General features: G+C 41.2%; 1 protein-coding gene across 1 annotated transcript in view; it reads left to right on the forward strand.

Moving 5' to 3' along the window:
- LOC106568589 (phospholipid phosphatase-related protein type 1) overlaps positions 1 to 17248 on the forward strand; it is a 133112-nt gene extending 115864 nt beyond the window's left edge. The window contains exon 8 of the mRNA XM_045692700.2: positions 16210 to 17248. Coding sequence (XP_045548656.1) covers positions 16210 to 16242 — 33 coding nt within the window. The 3' untranslated portion in view covers positions 16243 to 17248. The remainder of the gene's footprint in view (positions 1 to 16209) is intronic.
- Positions 17249 to 19781: the final 2533 nt, after the last annotated feature.

A 19781-nucleotide genomic window follows, 5' to 3' on the forward strand; every position in this document is an offset into this window, starting at 1 on the left:
CTGGACCATACTATACTGGACTATACTGGACTATACTGGACTATACTGGACCATACTATATTGGACTATACTGGACCATACTATACTGGACTATACTGGACCATACTATACTGGACTGTACTATACTGGACTATACTATACTGGACCATACTATACTGGACTATACTGGACCATACTATACTGGACTGTACTGTACTATACTGGACTATACTATACTGGACTATACTATACTGGACTATACTGGACCATACTATACTGGACCATACTATACTGGACTATACTATACTGGACTATACTATACTGGACTATACTGGACTATACTATACTGGACTATACTATACTGGACTATACTATACTGGACTATACTATACTATACTGGACTATACTGGACTATACTATACTGGACTATACTATACTGGACAATACTATATTGGACTATACTGGACTATACTATACTGGGCTATACTGTACCATACTATATTGGACTATACTGCACCATACTATACTGGACTATACTGGACTATACTATACTGTACTATACTGTTCCATACTGGACTATACTATACTGGACTATACTGTAGTGTACATTATTATCCTGGACTATACTATACTCTACCATACTATACCGTACCATACTATACTGGACTATACTCTACTGTACCATACTATACTGTACCATACTATACTGTACCATTCTATATTGGACTATACTGCACCATACTATACTGGACTATACTATACTGGACTATACTGTAGTGTACATTATTATCCTGGACTATACTATACTGGACTATACTGTAGTGTACATTATTATCCTGGACTATACTATACTGGACTATACTGTAGTGTACATTATTATCCTGGACTATACTCTACTGGACTATACTATACTGTACCATACTATACAGGACTATACTATACTGGACTATACTATACTGGAATATACTATACTGGAATATACTATACTGGACTATACTATACTGGACTATACTGTAGTGTACATTATTATCCTGGAATATACTATACTGGACCATACTATACTGGACCATACTATACTGGACCATACTATACTGGACTATACTATACTGGACTATACTGTAGTGTACATTATTATCCTGGACTATACTATACTGGACCATACTATACTGTACCATACTATACTGGACTATACTATACTGTACCATACTATACTGGACTATACTATACTGAAATATACTATACTGAAATATACTATATTGGACTATACTGGACTATACTATACTGTACCATACTATACTGGACTATACTATACTATACTGGGCTATACTGGACCATACTATACTGGACTATACTATACTGTACCATACTATACTGGACCATACTATACTGGACTATACTGGACTATACTATACCGGACCATACTATACCGGACCATACTATACTGGACTATACTATACTGGAATAAACTGTTCTGGACCATACTATACTGGACTATACTATACTGGAATAAACTGTACTGTACATTACTATACTGGACCATACTATACTGGACTATACTGGACTATACTATACTGGACCATACTATACTGGAATAAACTGTACTGGACCATACTATACTGGACCATACTATGCTGGACTATACTATACTGGAATAAACTGTACTGGACTATACTATACTGGACTATACTATACTGGAATATACTGTACTGTACATTACTATACTGGACCATACTATACTGGACCATACTATACTGGACCATACTATACTTTACCATACTATACTGGACAATACTATACTGGACTATACTATACTGGACCATACTATACTGTACTATACTGCATCATACTGTAATGGACTATACTATATATATATATATATATATATATAGATAGATAGATAGATAGATAGATAGATAGATAGATACTGTATATGTACAGTTGAAGTCAGAAGTTTACATACACCTTAGCCACATACATTTAAACTCAGTTTTTCACAATTCCTGACATTTAATCCAAGTAAAAATTCCCTGTCTTGGGCCAGTTAGGATCACCACTTTATTTTAAGAATGTGAAATGTCAGAATAATAGTAGAGAAAATTATTTATTTCAGCTTTTATTTCTTTCATCACATTCCCAGTGGGTCAGAAGTTTACATACATCTGGGAACATTTCGGTTTCCCTGTAAACTATAACTGGGATTGCCAACAAGTGGTGGATAAAACATCTACAACATGTAGGGGGCTCTGTTCATTGCTGATAGCCTGTTAGAGTGGTGGATATAACTTCTACAACATGTAGGCCTCTGTTCATTGCTGATAGCCTGTTAGAGTGGTGGATATAACTTCTACAACATGTAGGCCTCTGTTCATTGCTGATAGCCTGTTAGAGTGGTGGATATAACTTCTACAACATGTAGGGGGCTCTGTTCATTGCTAATAGCCTGTTAGAGTGGTGGATATAACTTCTACAACATGTAGGGGGCTCTGTTCATTGCTAATAGCCTGTTAGAGTGGTGGATATAACTTCTACAACATGTAGGGGGCTCTGTTCATTGCTGATAGCCTGTTAGATATTTTATCCACCACTCTACAACATGTAGGGCTCTGTTCATTGCTGATAGCCTGTTAGAGTGGCAATAATTTGCACCGACATCCCCCCCCAAAAGTGCCAATCGGTGGGACTAGGCGAAAAAATTAAATGACAACCACTTCTCTCCACAGCCTTCAGGCAACTATATGCGTCTGACTCCGGGAAGGGATAAAGAAATCAACGCAGCGATTAGAAAAATCCATAGCGGCAGACCTTTCTCTGTGGTAGAGAACGCAGGGTTCAGGAACATGTTTAAAGTGGTCGAGCCGCCGCTTCACTATTCCTTCCTGTACACATTTTGCTCAGACATTGGATTTGGGGCACCAGATAGGATGCTTTGCTCACGTTGTTAATCTAGCATCTCAAAAAGCAATGTCAGTGAATCCAATCTCCCGCCTCCTAGCAAAGATCAGGAAGGTGGTATCCTTCTCTAATAATAGATCAGGAAGGTGGTATCCTTCTCTAATAAAAGATCAGGAAGGTGGTATCCTTCTCTAATAATAGATCAGGAAGGTGGTATCCTTCTCTAATAATAGATCAGGAAGGTGGTATCCTTCTCTAATAATAGATCAGGAAGGTGGTATCCTTCTCTAATAAAAGATCAGGAAGGTGGTATCCTTCTCTAATAATAGATCAGGAAGGTGGTATCCTTCTCTAATAATAGATCAGGAAGGTGGTATCCTTCTCTAATAATAGATCAGGAAGGTGGTATCCTTCTCTAATAAAAGATCAGGAAGGTGGTATCCTTCTCTAATAATAGATCAGGAAGGTGGTATCCTTCTCTAATAATAGATCAGGAAGGTGGTATCCTTCTCTAATAAAAGATCAGGAAGGTGGTATCCTTCTCTAATAATAGATCAGGAAGGTGGTATCCTTCTCTAATAATAGATCAGGAAGGTGGTATCCTTCTCTAATAAAAGATCAGGAAGGTGGTATCCTTCTCTAATAAAAGATCAGGAAGGTGGTATCCTTCTCTAATAAAAGATCAGGAAAGTGGTATCCTTCTCTAATAATAGATCAGGAAGGTGGTATCCTTCTCTAATAAAAGATCAGGAAGGTGGTATCCTTCTCTAATAATAGATCAGGAAGGTGGTATCCTTCTCTAATAATAGATCAGGAAGGTGGTATCCTTCTCTAATAATAGATCAGGAAGGTGGTATCCTTCTCTAATAATAGATCAGGAAGGTGGTATCCTTCTCTAATAAAAGCACAACTGCTGAACATGTTTTCAAGACAGAACAGGAGATACTGGAGCTGCCGAACCACAAACTAATCCAAGATGTCCCGACTAGATGGAATTCAAGCCATCACATGGCTGAGAGATAGCTTGAGCAGAAAGTTGCAGTGTTTTCTACACTGACTGATCAAGCTGTGAGGAAGAATGTCAAAGATATTGTGACTTTGTCTGAGAATGACGTAAGACTAGCAGAGGAAGTTATCCAAGTGTGCAAACCTCTCAAAACAGTCACAACACTGATATGCACTGAGAGCATTCAGCATCAGTTTCCATGATCCTGCCTATGAAAACAATGATCCTGAAATCAATGGTGGCATCTGATGAAGATGAACCCGCAGTAAAAGGATGTCAAGACTGCTAATCAGAGTTAACGTGGAGCCTAGATATGCTGACCCTGGTGTCCAATACTTCTTACACAAGAGCACCGCTTTGGACCCCCGGGGTCAAGTCTCTGCTGCATCTGGATGCTGCTGCTGCTCGTCTGAGACTCTACAATAAACTCACAGCAGAGATTGTGACCAATATACAACAGGTATTGTATTTATTTTGTTAATGTGACATTTATTATTTTATTAATTAGTGATTTAACAATTAATTATAAAGTCATAATTGTAATTGTCATAATAGTGTCTGATTTATATATTTCCAACAACAAATCATATTTTTAAAGCCACTTCACAGATAGTAATTTTAATCTAGTTTAATTCTGCAGGGTCATGCCACAGATACCACAGGAGCCAACCCCTTCTCCAGAGACGACAGACGACCGGGGTTCTCCTCCAGAAAATAAGTCTGCCACGGCTGAACGTTTTGGGGGAGTTGTTCACGACCCAGGAGCAGGGAACCAAGTCAAAGGTCAAGGTGACCTCATACAGGAAAGTGGAATACTGTCTGTGCCTGGGATCTCTGTCCCTAGTGAGAGGCTGTTTCTTCACAGCGCCTGACATTGTCACAGCAAGCCCATCTGTGCTCACTGCAGATCATGCGGATAGACTAATCTCCTGAAAGGAAAAACTTGAAAATCTGATAAAAATTGTTTTTTGTTTTTTTCAAGTAACCAGTCTCAAGTGGTCCTATTTTAAGGCACTGCTATGTGACTTAATGTTGATATCTGCTGCTGGACTACACACTCTTGTTGAAGTTCTGTTTTAAATTACTATTTTATTTCCTGTTATAAAGGCAGGCACTGCTGTTTTTTGTTGTCCCTTTGTTTCCATATGCTCCTGGGAATTCAAGCTACCCATGTTTACTATTATAATAAATGGAAAATCGAAATACAAAATTACATATTTCTCAGGCATTTAGTTTGTCGATGTATCGAAACCGTACCGAACTGTGAGTTTTGTGAAACGTTTCACCCCTAGTGTTGATGATTGTTGTAAAGATGCCTCCTCAGCAGTCTCCTTCCCTCCTGGGGAATCCAGTTGATGTATGAACTAGCTACCATGTTTATGTACTTATCAACATCATTCTGCTCAGAGCCTCCTAGAGCTATCCTATCCCCTACTGTAGAAAACCCTTACAGCTGTCCAGATGGTATCCTATCCCCTACTGTAGAAAACCCTTACAGCTGTCCAGATGGTACCCTATACCCTACTGTAGAAAACCCTTACAGCTGTCCAGATGGTACCCTATACCCTACTGTAGAAAACCCTTACAGCTGTCCAGATGGTACCTTATCCCCTACTGTAGAAAACCCTTACAGCTGTCCAGATGGTATCCTATCCCCTACTGTAGAAAACCCTTACAGCTGTCCAGATGGTACCCTATACCCTACTGTAGAAAACCCTTACAGCTGTCCAGATGGTACCCTATACCCTACTGTAGAAAACCCTTACAGCTGTCCAGATGGTACCCTATACCCTACTGTAGAAAACCCTTACAGCTGTCCAGATGGTACCCTATACCCTACTGTAGAAAACCCTTACAGCTGTCCAGATGGTACCCTATCCCCTACTGTAGAAAACCCTTACAGCTGTCCAGATGGTACCCTATACCCTACTGTAGAAAACCCTTACAGCTGTCCAGATGGTACCCTATACCCTACTGTAGAAAACCCTTACAGCTGTCCAGATGGTACCCTATCCCCTACTGTAGAAAACCCTTACAGCTGTCCAGATGGTACCCTATACCCTACTGTAGAAAACCCTTACAGCTGTCCAGATGGTACCCTATACCCTACTGTAGAAAACCCTTACAGCTGTCCAGATGGTACCCTATACCCTACTGTAGAAAACCCTTACAGCTGTCCAGATGGTATCCTATCCCCTACTGTAGAAAACCCTTACAGCTGTCCAGATGGTACCCTATCCCCTACTGTAGAAAACCCTTACAGCTGTCCAGATGGTATCCTATCCCCTACTGTAGAAAACCCTTACAGCTGTCCAGATGGTACCCTATCCCCTACTGTAGAAAACCCTTACAGCTGTCCAGATGGTATCCTATCCCCTACTGTAGAAAACCCTTACAGCTGTCCAGATGGTACCCTATCCCCTACTGTAGAAAACCCTTACAGCTGTCCAGATGGTATCCTATTCCCTACTGTAGAAAACCCTTACAGCTGTCCAGATGGTACCCTATACCCTACTGTAGAAAACCCTTACAGCTGTCCAGATGGTACCCTATCCCCTACTGTAGAAAACCCTTACAGCTGTCCAGATGGTATCCCATCCCCTACTGTAGAAAACCCTTACAGCTGTGTGTGTGTGTGTGTGTGTGTGTGTGTGTGTGTGTGTGTGTGTGTGTGTGTGTGTGTGTGTGTGTGTGTGTGTGTGTGTGTGTGTGTGAGAGTCTGTCTGTCTGTCTGTCTGTCTGTCTGTCTGTCTGTCTGTCTGTCTGTCTGTCTGTCTGTCTGTCTGTCTGTCTGTCTGTGTAAGTCTATGTCCGTGTGTGTGTGTGTGTGTGTGTGTGTGTGTGTGTGAGTCTGTTTGTTGTGTAATAATTGGATCCCTGTCTTCTGCTGGTCCTCTAACCGGGACAGTTGTACCAATATCCATCTAAACACGTCTGTCACAGTCCACCACCAGTTGGTGGTGCTATTTTTCACCTACATAGTCCCATAGGGTTCTGGTCTAAAGTAGTGCACTATATAGGGAATAGGGCCCATAGGGCTCTGGCTAAGTAGTGTACTATATAGGGAATAGGGTTCCATAGGGCTCTGGTCTAAAGTAGTGCACTATATAGGGAATAGGGTCCCATAGGGCTCTGGTCTAAAGTAGTGCACTATATAGGGAATAGGGTTCCATAGGGCTCTGGTCTAAAGTAGTGCACTATATAGGGAATAGGGTTCTATAGGGCTTTGGTCTAAAGTAGTGCACTATATAGGGAATAGGGTCCCATACGGCTCTGGTCTAAAGTAGTGCACTATATAGGGAATAGGGTCCCATAGGGCTCTGGTCTAAAGTAGTGCACTATATAGGGAATAGGGTTCCATAGGGTTCTGGTCTAAAGTAGTGCACTATATAGGGAATTGGGGTCCATAGGGCTCTGGTCTAAAGTAGTGCACTATATATGGAATTGGGTTCCATAGGGCTCTGTTCTAAAGTAGTGTACTATATAGGGAATAGGGTCCCATAGGGCTCTGGTCTAAAGTAGTGCACTATATAGTGAATAGGGTCCCATAGGGCTCTGGTGTAAAATAGGGCACTATATATAGGGAATAGGGTTCCATTTGGAACATATGGAACACATACCATTATCTCACTGATCCTTTCACAGCGCTAGCTGAAATGAAACATTAAGCCATTCGTGTCCAAATGTCTAATGTCCTTTAGTATGCCTGTTCTTACTGAAGGACAAATCTGAAACACGTTTTAAATCGGCCAAAGCGTTTCTCTACCATGTGAGTTTTGATATTGTACTTTTTTTTTTGTCTTTGGACACAGTTGTTTACACATTTCATGAATCAGGTCCTGTGAGTACATGTTTTAATAATTAATAATCATTTTTGGTATATAGATTGTTCTTGACCAGTATATACTGAACAAATATATAAGCACAGGCATGCAACAATTTAAAATATTTTAATGAGTTACAGTTCATCTAAGGAAATCGGTCAATTTAAATAAATTCATTAGGCCCTAATCTATGGATTTCACAGGACTGGGAATACAGATATGCATATATTGTTCACATACACCTTAAAAAGAATGTAGGGGCCTGGATCAGAAAACCAGTCAGTATCTGGTGTGACCACCGTTTGCCTCATGCAGCGCGACACATCTCCTTCACATAGAGTTGATCAGGCTGTTGATTGTGGCCTGTGGAATGTTGTCTGACTCTTCTTCAATGGCTGTGCGAAGTTTCTGGATATTGGTGGGAACTGGAACACACAGTCCTACACATCGATCCAGAGCATCCCAAACATGCTCAATGGGTGACATGTCTGGTAAATATGCAGGCCATGGAAGAACTGGGACATTTTCAACTTCCAGGAATTGTGTACAGATCCTTGCGACAAGGGGACGTGTATTGTCATGCTGAAACATGACGTTATGGCTGCGGATGAATGGCAGGACAATGGGCCTCAGTGATCTAGTCACGGTAGCTCTGTGCATTCAAATTGCTGGCAGTTGGACGTACTGCCAAATTCTCTAAAACAACGTTAGTGGCCTCTTATAGTAGGTAAAAACTGCACATTTTAGAGTGGCCTTTTATTGTCCCCAGCACAAGGTGCACCTGTGTAAAGATCATGCTGTTTAATCAGCTTCTTGATATGCCACACCTGTCAGGTGGATGGATTTTCTTTGCAAAGGAGAAATGTTCACTAACAGGGATGTAAACAAAATTGTGCACAGCATTTTAGAGAAAAATCATTTTTGTGCATTTTGAACATTTCTGGGACCTTTTATTTCAGTGAAATATGGGACCAACACTTCACATGTTGCGTTTTATATTTTTGTTAAGTGTATATATGAAAACAATATCTAAAGAAATTCTCACATAGCCCTAGATTACATGCAGTATAAGCAAATCCATTACAAGTCAATAGACTGGAGACATTTCACAGCATTTTCCCACTTTCCTTTCTCAGATCTCACGTTCACGTCTTAATAACGTTCACATCTTAATAATGTTCACATCTTAATAACGTTCACGTCTTAATAACGTTCACATCTTAATAACGTTCACATCTTAATAATGTTCACATCTTAATAACGTTCACATCTTAATAATGTTCACATCTTAATAATGTTCACATCTTAATAATGTTCACATCTTAATAACGTTCACATCTTAATAACGTTCACGTCTTAATAACGTTCACATCTTAATAACGTTCACATCTTAATAATGTTCACATCTTAATAACGTTCACATCTTAATAATGTTCACATCTTAATAATGTTCACATCTTAATAATGTTCACATCTTAATAACGTTCACATCTTAATAATGTTCACATCTTAATAATGTTCACATCTTAATAACGTTCAGATCTTAATAATGTTCACATCTTAATAATGTTCACATCTTAATAACGTTCACATCTTAATAACGTTCACATCTTATTAATGTTCACATCTTAATAACGTTCACATCTTAATAATGTTCACATCTTAATAACGTTCACATCTTAATAATGTTTGGTATATTGATTGTATATTGATTGTCTGGACCAATATACACTGAACAAAAATATTTAACGCAACATTCAACAATTTAAAAGATTTTACTGAGTTACAGTTCTTATACGGAAATCGGTCAATTGAAATAAATTCATTAGGCCCTAATCTATGGATTTCACATGACTTGGAATACATATATGTTGGTCACAGATACACTACATGACCATAAGTATGTGGACACCTGCTCATCCAACATCTCATTCCAAAATCATGGGCATTAATATGGAGTTGTTCCCCCCTTTGCTGCTATAACAGCCTCCACTCTTCTGGGAAAGGCTTTCCACTAGATGTTGGAACATTGCTGCGAGGACTTGCTTCCATTCAGCCACAAGACCATTAGTGAGGTCAGGCACGGATGTTGATTGATTAGACCTGGCTTGCAGTTGGTGTTTCAATTCATCCTAAAGGTGTTTAATGGGGTTGAGGTCAGGGCTCTGTGCAAGCCAGTCAAGTTCTTCCACACCGATCTTGACAAGCCATTTCTGTATGGACCTCGCTTTGTGCACGGGGGCATTGTCATGCTGAAACAGGAAGGGGCCCTCCCCAAACTATTGCCACAAAGATGGAAGCACAGAATTGTCTAGAATGTCATTGTATGCTGTAGTGTTACGATTTCCCTTCACTGGAACTAAGGGGCCTGAACCATGAAAAACAGTCTCAGACCCTTATTCCTCCTCTACCAAACTTTACAGTTGGAACTGTGCATTGGGGCAGGTAGCGTTCACCTGGCATCCGCCAAACCCAGATTCGTCTGTTGGAATGCCAGATGGTGAAGCGTGATTCATCACTCCAGAGAATGTGTTTCCACTGCTCCAGAGTCCAATGGGAGCGAGCTTTACACCACTCCAGCCGATGCTTGGCATTGCACATGGTGATCTTACGCTTGTGTGCGGCTGCTCGGCCATGGAAACCCATTTCACAAACAGTTGTTCTGACGTTGCTTCCAGAGGCAGTTTGGAACTCTGTAGTGAGTGTTGCAACCGAGGACAGACCATTTGTACGCACTACGCGCTTCAGCACTCGGCGGTCCCGTTCTGTGAGCTTGTGTGGCCTACCATTTCGCGTCTGAGCCGTTGTTCCTCCTAGACGTTTCCACTTCACAATAACAGCACTTACAGTTGCCCGGGTCAGCTCTAGCAGGACAGAAATTTGACAAACTGACTTGCTGGGAAGGTGGCATCCTATGACAGTGCCACATTGAAAGTCACTGAGCTCTTCAGTAAGGCCAATATTTGTCTATGGAGATTGCATGGCTGTGTGCTCGATTTTATACACCTGTCAGAAACGGGTGTGGCTGAAATAGCTAAATCCACTCATTTGAAGGGGTGTCCACCTGGTTTTGTAGATATAGTGTACCATAACAGAAAAAAGGTAGGGCCTTGGATCAGAAAACCAGTCAGTATCTGCGGTGACCACCGTTTGCCTCATAGCAGCGCGACACATCTCCTTCTCATAGAGTCGATCAGGCTGTTGATTGTGGCCTGTGGAATGTTGTCCCCACTCCTTTTGAATGACTGTGCAAAGTTGCAATGGATAAATGCTCACTAACAGGGATGTAAACAAATTTGTGCACAACATTTGAGAGAAATAAGCTTTTTGTGAGTATGGAACATTTCTTCGATCTTTTATTTCATCTCATTAAACATGGGACCAACACTTTACATGTTGAGTTTATATTTTTGTTCAGTGTATAAATCAACAACAAAAAATTACTCTCTCTCACAGACCCTCTTCAGAAGCGTCTGGACCAAGATATACAGTATATAAAAATAATACCTAAAGAAATCCACACACTCCTAGAGTACATTATACAGTATAAGCAAATCCGATGTAAGTCAATGGAGATGCCCTGCCTCAGGTCCGTGGAGACGGCCTGCATCAGAGGTCCGTGGAGACGACCTGCATCAGAGGTCCGTGGAGGAGGCCCGCCGCAGGTCCGTGGAGACGGCCTGCATCAGAGGTCCGTGGAGACGGCCTGCCGCAGGTCCGTGGAGACGGCCTGCATCAGAGGTCCGTGGAGACGGCCTGCCGCAGGTCCGTGGAGACGGCCTCCATCAGAGGTCCGTGGAGACGGCCTGCCGCAGGTCCGTGGCCACATAGCTTACACAGCCAGTCACCGAATACTGCTTTTGGGGCAGAAAAAGTTAACCCACGGAGGCAAAAAGGACACAGTCGAAGTTTCAGTTTCAGAGACAACAATACATCACGCAAAGCAGCCACAACTCTCAGTAAGAGTGTCCATGATAAATAGATACGATCTGTAGAGGTGCTGTCTTGATCATTAAAGCTGATTTTGTATTTCAACCACATGAAGTATGCATCCAAGCCGAACTGAAATCTGATCAGAAACATGTTGGGTCGTTTTCACAGCTTTCTTTTTCCTTACGACCGGTCAAACTGATGTCATTTAAACATTTTGCACAGAAAACTTTTACTTTGAAATAGCCTACCAAAATGTTGGATATTATAAGCAGAAACATATCTAAATCAGGCAAAACAACTCAGCATATCATTCTGCAGTCTTTGACTGAAGCCTATTGAACATTTTCTATATTTGGGGGTTATGGTTGGATGCAGGCCTCAGATTTTCACTTCATCACATATAGTCGGGCAGTTGAGGATGGGGTTATTAGCAATTGCGTTTGGGTGCAGTTGAACAAACAGCTGGCCCATGCATCACTGAGAGAGAGAGAGAGAGAGAGAGAATAGCCTTGCTATTGAGAGAGAATAGCGTTGCTATTGAGAGAGAGAGAGAAAGAGAGCGCTTAGCCTTGCTATTGAGAAAGGCCGCCGTAGGCAGACCTGGCTCTCAAGAGGAGACAGGATATGTGCACACTGCCCACAAAATGAGGTAGAAACTGAGCTGCACTTCCTAACCTCCTGCCCAATGTATGACCATATTAGAGACACATATTTCCTTCAGATTACACAGACCCACAAAGAATTCGAAAAACAAACCCAATTTTGATAAACTCCCATATCTATTGGGTGAAATACCACAGTGTGCCATCACAGCAGCAATATTTGTGACCTGTTGCCTCAAGAAAATGACAAGCAGTGAAGAACAAACACCATTGTAAATACAACCCATATTTATGTTGATTTATTTTCTCTTTTGTACTTTGACTATTTGCACATCATTACAACAGTGTATGTAGACGTAATATGAGATATGAAATGTCTTTTATTGTTTTGGAACTTTTTGTATTGTTTATTTCACTTTTCTTTAGTATCAATTTCACTTGCTTTGGCAATGTAAACATGTTTCCCATGCCAATAAAGCACTTAAATTGAACTTGAATTGAGAGAGAGAATTTTTTTTCATGTACACTGCGTATACAAAACATTAAGAACACCTGGTTACACCTGAATCCAGGTGAATGCTATGATCCCTTATTGATGTCGCTTGTTAAATCTACTCAATATTAGGAAGGTGTTGCTGATGTTTTGCATACTCACTGTATGTATAGTAAATAGAGCCTGATATATTGATAAAAGTCACCTTGTCGAAGAGAGATTAACATGGTTATCAATACATCACACCAGGGAGAGATTAACATGGTTATCAATACATCACACCAGGGAGAGATTAACATGGTTATCAATACATCACACCAGGGAGAGAGATTAACATGGTTATCAATACATCACACCAGGGAGAGATTAACATGGTTATCAATACATCACACCAGGGAGAGAGATTTACATGGTTATCAATACATCACACCAGGGAGAGAGATTAACATGGTTATCAATACATCACACCAGGGAGAGATTTACATGTTATCAATACATCACTCCAGGGAGAGATTAACATGGTTATCAATACATCACACCAGGGAGAGATTTACATGGTTATCAATACATCACACCAGGGAGAGATTAACATGGTTATCAATACATCACACCAGGGAGAGAGATTAACATGGTTATCAATACATCACACCAGGGAGAGATTAACATGGTTATCAATACATCACACCAGGGAGAGAGATTTACATGGTTATCAATACATCACACCAGGGAGAGATTTACATGGTTATCAATACATCACACCAGGGAGAGATTAACATGGTTATCAATACATCACACCAGGGAGAGATTAACATGGTTATCAATACATCACACCAGGGAGAGAGATTAACATGGTTATCAATACATCACACCAGGGAGAGATTTACATGGTTATCAATACATCACACCTGGGAGAGAGATTAACATGGTTATCAATACATCACACCAGGGAGAGATTAACATGGTTATCAATACATCACACCTGGGTAACCCTACACGAAACATTTTAAGTATTTTAAGTGTTTCTAAAATCCCCTATGGGAAAAAATGAATGGTGGAAAAACAATTGGTACCATTTCCTCGTTTGATCGCTAGGTTTTATGGGTATTATGACGAATACTGTGCTTCCAGATCCTTCAGAGTCCTTGGTCCTAACTTGTGGAGTCTCCTCTTCACCCCACAGGTTTTCAACGGGGTTTAGGTCAGGGGACTGGGATGGAAATTGCAAAAGCTTGATTTTATGGTCAGTGAACCATTTCTGTGTGAATTTGGAGTTATGGTTTGGATCGTTGTCCTACTTATTTCCCTCATTAAAATGCAAATCAATTTATAACATTTTTGACATGCGTTTTTCTGGATTTTTTGTTGTTGTTATTCTGTCTCTCACTGTTGAAATAAACCTACCATTAAAATTATAGACTGATCATTTCTTTGTCAGTGGGCAAACGTACAAAATCAGCAGGGGATCAAATACTTTTTTCCCCCACTGTATATATCCCCACTATTGTTATTTACTGCTGCTCTTTAATTATTTGTTAATTTTATTTCATCTGTTTTTTACTTAATTAACATGTTTTTTTTGTTGTTTTTTTAAATTCTTAAAGCATTGTTGGTTAAGGGCTTGTCAGTAAGCATTTCACTGTAAGGTCTACTACACCTGTTGTGTACATGTGTATTTTATTTTATTTTATTTGAGATGGTGAGGGAATAAGGAGTACGTTTATCCGATCCAGCTTCTGTGTGAGAGAGATGGTGAAGGAAGCGTGTGTGTGTGATGTCCGGCTACAGTAGTTACCAATATGAAGCCGGTTTATTAATGACATCAGCCTCTCTCTGTCAGGATCACCTGTCAATCAAAGAAAGAGACAGACGGATTGCTGGATCCAATGAGGAAATGAGGTTGCAGATAATTATTTTTGCTGTTTGACTGACTGGGCAGTTAGTCTCCTAATTGATGGATCACTGACATGTAATCAATGTAGCAGGTGGTTCAAGTTTCAAGGTTTAATGTCACGTGCTCAAGTAAAGTGAAATGCCTTTTTTTTTGCCAGCTCCAAACCTTACAAGTAGAGAGAACAGTCTATGGCTTGGGGGGGGGGGGCTGGAGTCTTTTCATGATTTCCCGGGCCTTCCTTTCATACCGCCTGATATAGAGATCCTGGATGACAGGGAGCTCGGCCCCAGTGATGTACTGGGTTGTCCACACCGCCCTCTGTAGCGCCATGCAGAGCTGTTGCCATACCAAGCAGTGATGCAGACGGTCAAGATGCTCTCAACAGTGCAGCTGTAGAACTTTTTGAGTATTGGAGGATCCTTGTCCTTACCTTTTCAACCTCTTGAGGATGAAGAGGTGTTGTTGAGCTTTCTTCGTGACTGTGCACGTGTGTGTGGACCATTTCAAATCCTTAGCGATTTTGACACCAAAGATCTTTTTGCTCTCGACCCGCTCCACTGCAGCCCCGTCGATGTGGATGGGGCTTGCTCGCCCCACCCCTCCAGTTTCCTGTAGTCCACGATCAGCTCCTTGGTCTTTACTGACATTGAGGGAGAGGTTGTTGTCCCGGCACTGACCTCCTCCATTTAGGCTGTCTCATCGTCATTGTTAATCTGGCCTACCACCGTCGTTTCCTCAGCAAACTTAATGATGGTGTTGGAGTCGTGCGTGGCCACGCAGTCGTGGGTGAACAGGGAGTACAGGAGGGGACTAAGCACACACCCCTGTGGGGCCCCCTCGGCCCGTCGGGAAATCCAGGATCCAGTTGCCAATGGAGGTGTTCAGTCCCAGGGTCCTCAACTTGGTGACGAGCTTGTAGGGGACAATGGTGTTGAACGCTGGGCTGTAGTCAATGAACAGTATTCTCACATATGTATCTGATTTACCGAATGGGGGATGAGGGAGGGCCTTGTACTGCTTGTGGGTAGAGTAACAGTAGTCTAGGACTTTGTCGCTCCTAGTGACGAAGGAGACGTGTGTTATTGGAAGTTGAGAATCACATTTGAGAGGTGGATTGGGTTGTGTTTACCACAGAGTATCAAAACGTTGTGTGATGTGAAGCCGTCGGGATATCTGGGAGCAGTACTACACTGTATTCCTTTCCTTCCTGTGTAAAATTCTTTACAAGGACACCTTTACTTTGTCTTCCAGAACCCTATCAGTAGTTTTATTCAGCACTGGTTTTTGTAAAGTTTGGGAAACGCATACCACACTCAGCACTGGTTTTTGTAAAGTTTGGGAAACGCATACCACACTCAGCACTGGTTTTTGTAAAGTTTGGGAAACGCATACCACACTCAGCACTGGTTTTTGTAAAGTTTGGGAAACGCATACCACACTCAGCACTGGTTTCCGTAAAGTTTAGGAAACGCATACCATAATCGTTTATACGTTATGTTTGATGGACATCAACCACAGTATTAACCTAAATTCTTAGTTTCTAAGAAAACGCAAAAGAAATGTAACATCTCTTTTTTTCTGTTTTTCAGAACCATTCGGCATCGATGACTGAGGTCACATGACTAGCGGGGACCACGGTGGGACAACACCGGGTCACCTTTGCGTCTCCTCAACACAACTTCTAGGCACAATTATGTTTTGTACTGTGTCATACTACTACTGTAAAAAAAAAAAAAAGACAGTATTCTGGTGTATGTAACTAGTTAGAGGCCGATGATTTGTACATTTTGTATAAGAGAGTACGTGCTGTAGCCTACCTAACCCTGAAGATGTTACTACTGTAGGTCTGAACTAGGGTTGCAAAATTAACGTAACTTTCCAAAAACGTCCAGGTTTTCCACAATAGAAGATTCCCGGAATCAGGTGTGAATAAGCAGGAAATCCAGGAATCCTTCTACCGGGATTTCTGGAAAGTCTGGGCATGTTGGGAAAATTACCGGAATATTTTTTACCCTTAGTCTGATTTCTGTCAGGACTTCCTCCTCTCTCTCTCGTTCATCATGTTTTACATCGTGTTAGGACTTACTTACGCATTCATTCCTCCTCTCTCTAGTCATGTTTTATATCACAAAGGAAATATAATATACAGTATACAGTCTATCTAACGTTATTGAAATATTGATGTTGTTCTGTGGTATTTGTACAAATTCCTCAATCTATTCTGTTAGTTTTTTTTTCTGTACATTTATAGACTAAATTCAGATTTTGTATTATTTGTTATCTCTGTATTAAACATTTTGACCGATTTCCTTTTTTTTTTTTTATATATATATATATAATATTTTTTTTTTGCCTGCTGATTTTTCAGGAATGTATTTGTTATTCATGTTGTTTCGGGGATAACAACATCCCTTTGGACTGTGACACAGTGTGGTATTATTGTGTTTTTTTTTTTGTCTTCTCCATCCAGAAACTGCCATTCTCTCAGCATGGAAGTACACAGTTTAACTATTTGAATAAATATTCCCAATTTGTATAGTCTTTCTTTAAGAAAAAAAATAATAATAATGAAATGCTGCATATATTTTTCTTGATTTGTCCAAATAATAAATATTTAGTAGCAGAGTATCTATTGTGTGGGGTTTTTACTCCAAACCTCAACAAAGTATTTGCTGGTCTTGGTAGTACTGAGTATAGATTTAGCAGTTGTAATTCAATCAAATTGTGTGGGATGCATTTCCAAGGCTTATTCTGTAGGTGATAATACAATTTGACTTTGACAAGAAATTAGTAATCTTCCACCTGTGTTTAGTTGTCACCAGAATCTGGGCGCTCTGTGAGAAGGGAAAGGGAGATACATAGTCAGCTGTACAACTGAATGTAGTCAACTGAAATGTGTCTTCCGTATTTATCCCAACCCGTCATCGATGCCCGGGGCGCAGTTGTTGGGGTTTAACTGCCTTGCTCAAGGACAGAACGGCAGATTTTTTCCACCTTGACGGCTCGGGGATTCAAATCAACGACCTGGCCCAACGCTTTTAAACACTAGGCTACCTGCCACCCAGAGAGTGGCTACCTGCCACCCATAGAGTGGCTACCTGCCACCCAGAGAGTGGCTACCAGCCACCCATAGAGTGGCTACCTGCCACCCAGAGAGTGTCTACCTGCCACCCAGAGAGTGGCTACCTGCCACCCAGAGAGTGGCTACCTGCCACCCAGAGAGTAGCTACCTGCCACCCATAGAGTGGCTACCAGCCACCCATAGAGTGGCTACCTGCCACCCAGAGAGTGGCTACCTGCCACCCAGAGAGTGGCTACCAGCCACCCAGAGAGTGGCTACCTGCCACCCAGAGAGTGGCTACCTGCCACCCAGAGAGTGGCTACCAGCCACCCAGAGAGTGGCTACCTGCCACCCAGAGAGTGGCTACCTGCCACCCAGAGAGTGGCTACCAGCCACCCAGAGAGTGGCTACCTGCCACCCAGAGAGTGGCTACCAGCCACCCAGAGAGTAGCTACCTACCACCCAGAGAGTGGCTACCTGCCACCCAGAGAGTGGCTACCTGTCATCCATAGAGTGGCTACCTGCCACCCATAGAGTGGCTACCAGCCACCCAGAGAGTGGCTACCTGCCACCCATAGAGTGGCTACCAGCCACCCATAGTGTTTAGTAATGTTTTGTTATGCATCATGTTCTTTGTATTACATCTTGTTCAACATTTTATAACACTGTATTAAATGTTTTCATAGCATGTGTAACCTCTATTTAACTAGACAAGTCAGTTAAGAACACATTCTTATTTACAATGATGGCCTACCGGGGAACAGTGGGTTAACTGACTTGTTCATGGACAGAACAACAGATTTGTATCTTGTCAGCTCGGGGATTCGACCTTTCAGTTACCGGCCCAATGCTTTAACCACTAGGCTACTTGCCGCATCTAAGGAATGATTGTACCAAATTGCATGCTTTATCCACCATGCAAAGTTGTTTTTGTCCATTAAGAGAGTGGACTATAGCCCAACCAATGATTGCTAAATTGGATGTAAACCATATCCCAGTCAAATCTGATGAGAATGAGTTATCTACAGGCAGGCAGAAGCTAGTTATTTGGTTTGAATGAGTTATCTACAGGCAGAAGCTAGTTATTTGGTTTGAACGAGTTATCTACAGGCAGAAGCTAGTTATTTGGTTTGAACGAGTTATCTACAGGCAGGCAGAAGCTAGTTATTTGGTTTGAATGAGTTATCTACAGGCAGAAGCTAGTTATTTGGTTTGAATGAGTTATCTACAGGCAGAAGCTTGTTATTTGGTTTGAATGAGTTATCTACAGGCAGAAGCTAGTTATTTGGTTTGAATGAGTTATCTACAGGCAGAAGCTAGTTATTTGGTTTGAATGAGTTATCTACAGGCAGAAGCTAGTTATTTGGTTTTATTAGATAAGGACCTCCCTCCGGTAGGAATCATCAACGCTCCATCCTTGTGTTTTGTTGAATAATGGTTTTGATCGAGACAAAACCAACTAGAGGTACAGTGGGGTCCAAAATTATTGAAAACCTTGATAAAGATGAACAATAATGACTAAAAAATAATGATTTCAAAAACTGAGCTATATTGTACGTCCAACAGATAACAAGTAATATATGTTTTTCTCAGAAAGGTAGGGGTCAAAATTATTGACACCCCTTGTAGATTGTTATCAATAAAGTCGTCAAATGTTTATGTCCAATATTCCTAGAGCTCAATGACTACATCATGTGACTTTACAAACTGGTTGGATTCATTTGCTCTTTGTTTTGGTTGTGTTTGTGATTATTTTGTTGGGGTATGATCTTTGACTCTGTAAATATCTCACTCATTTTACATTTACATTTTAGTCATTTAGCAGACGCTCTTATCCAGAGCGACTTACAGTTAGTGCATTCATCTTAAGATGGTGGGACAACCACATATGACCCATTGGGGTGCCAGGACAGAGAACAGCTTGGACTGGGGTGAGTGGGAACTGCCCTCCCGTAAGGGTGGGAGGGCCAAGAGACCTTAGGTGGCAGAACGGAGTGCTCGGGTTGGGGTGTAGGGTTTGAGCAGAGCCTTTTGGAGTAACTAATATTGTTCATCCATCCTTAGTTTTCTCCTATCACAGCCATTCTATTCTGTAACTGG

The sequence above is a fragment of the Salmo salar genome, chromosome 13 (genome assembly GCF_965601325.2).
Source record: "Salmo salar chromosome 13, fSalSal1, whole genome shotgun sequence".
Taxonomy (NCBI): Eukaryota; Metazoa; Chordata; class Actinopteri; order Salmoniformes; family Salmonidae; genus Salmo; species Salmo salar.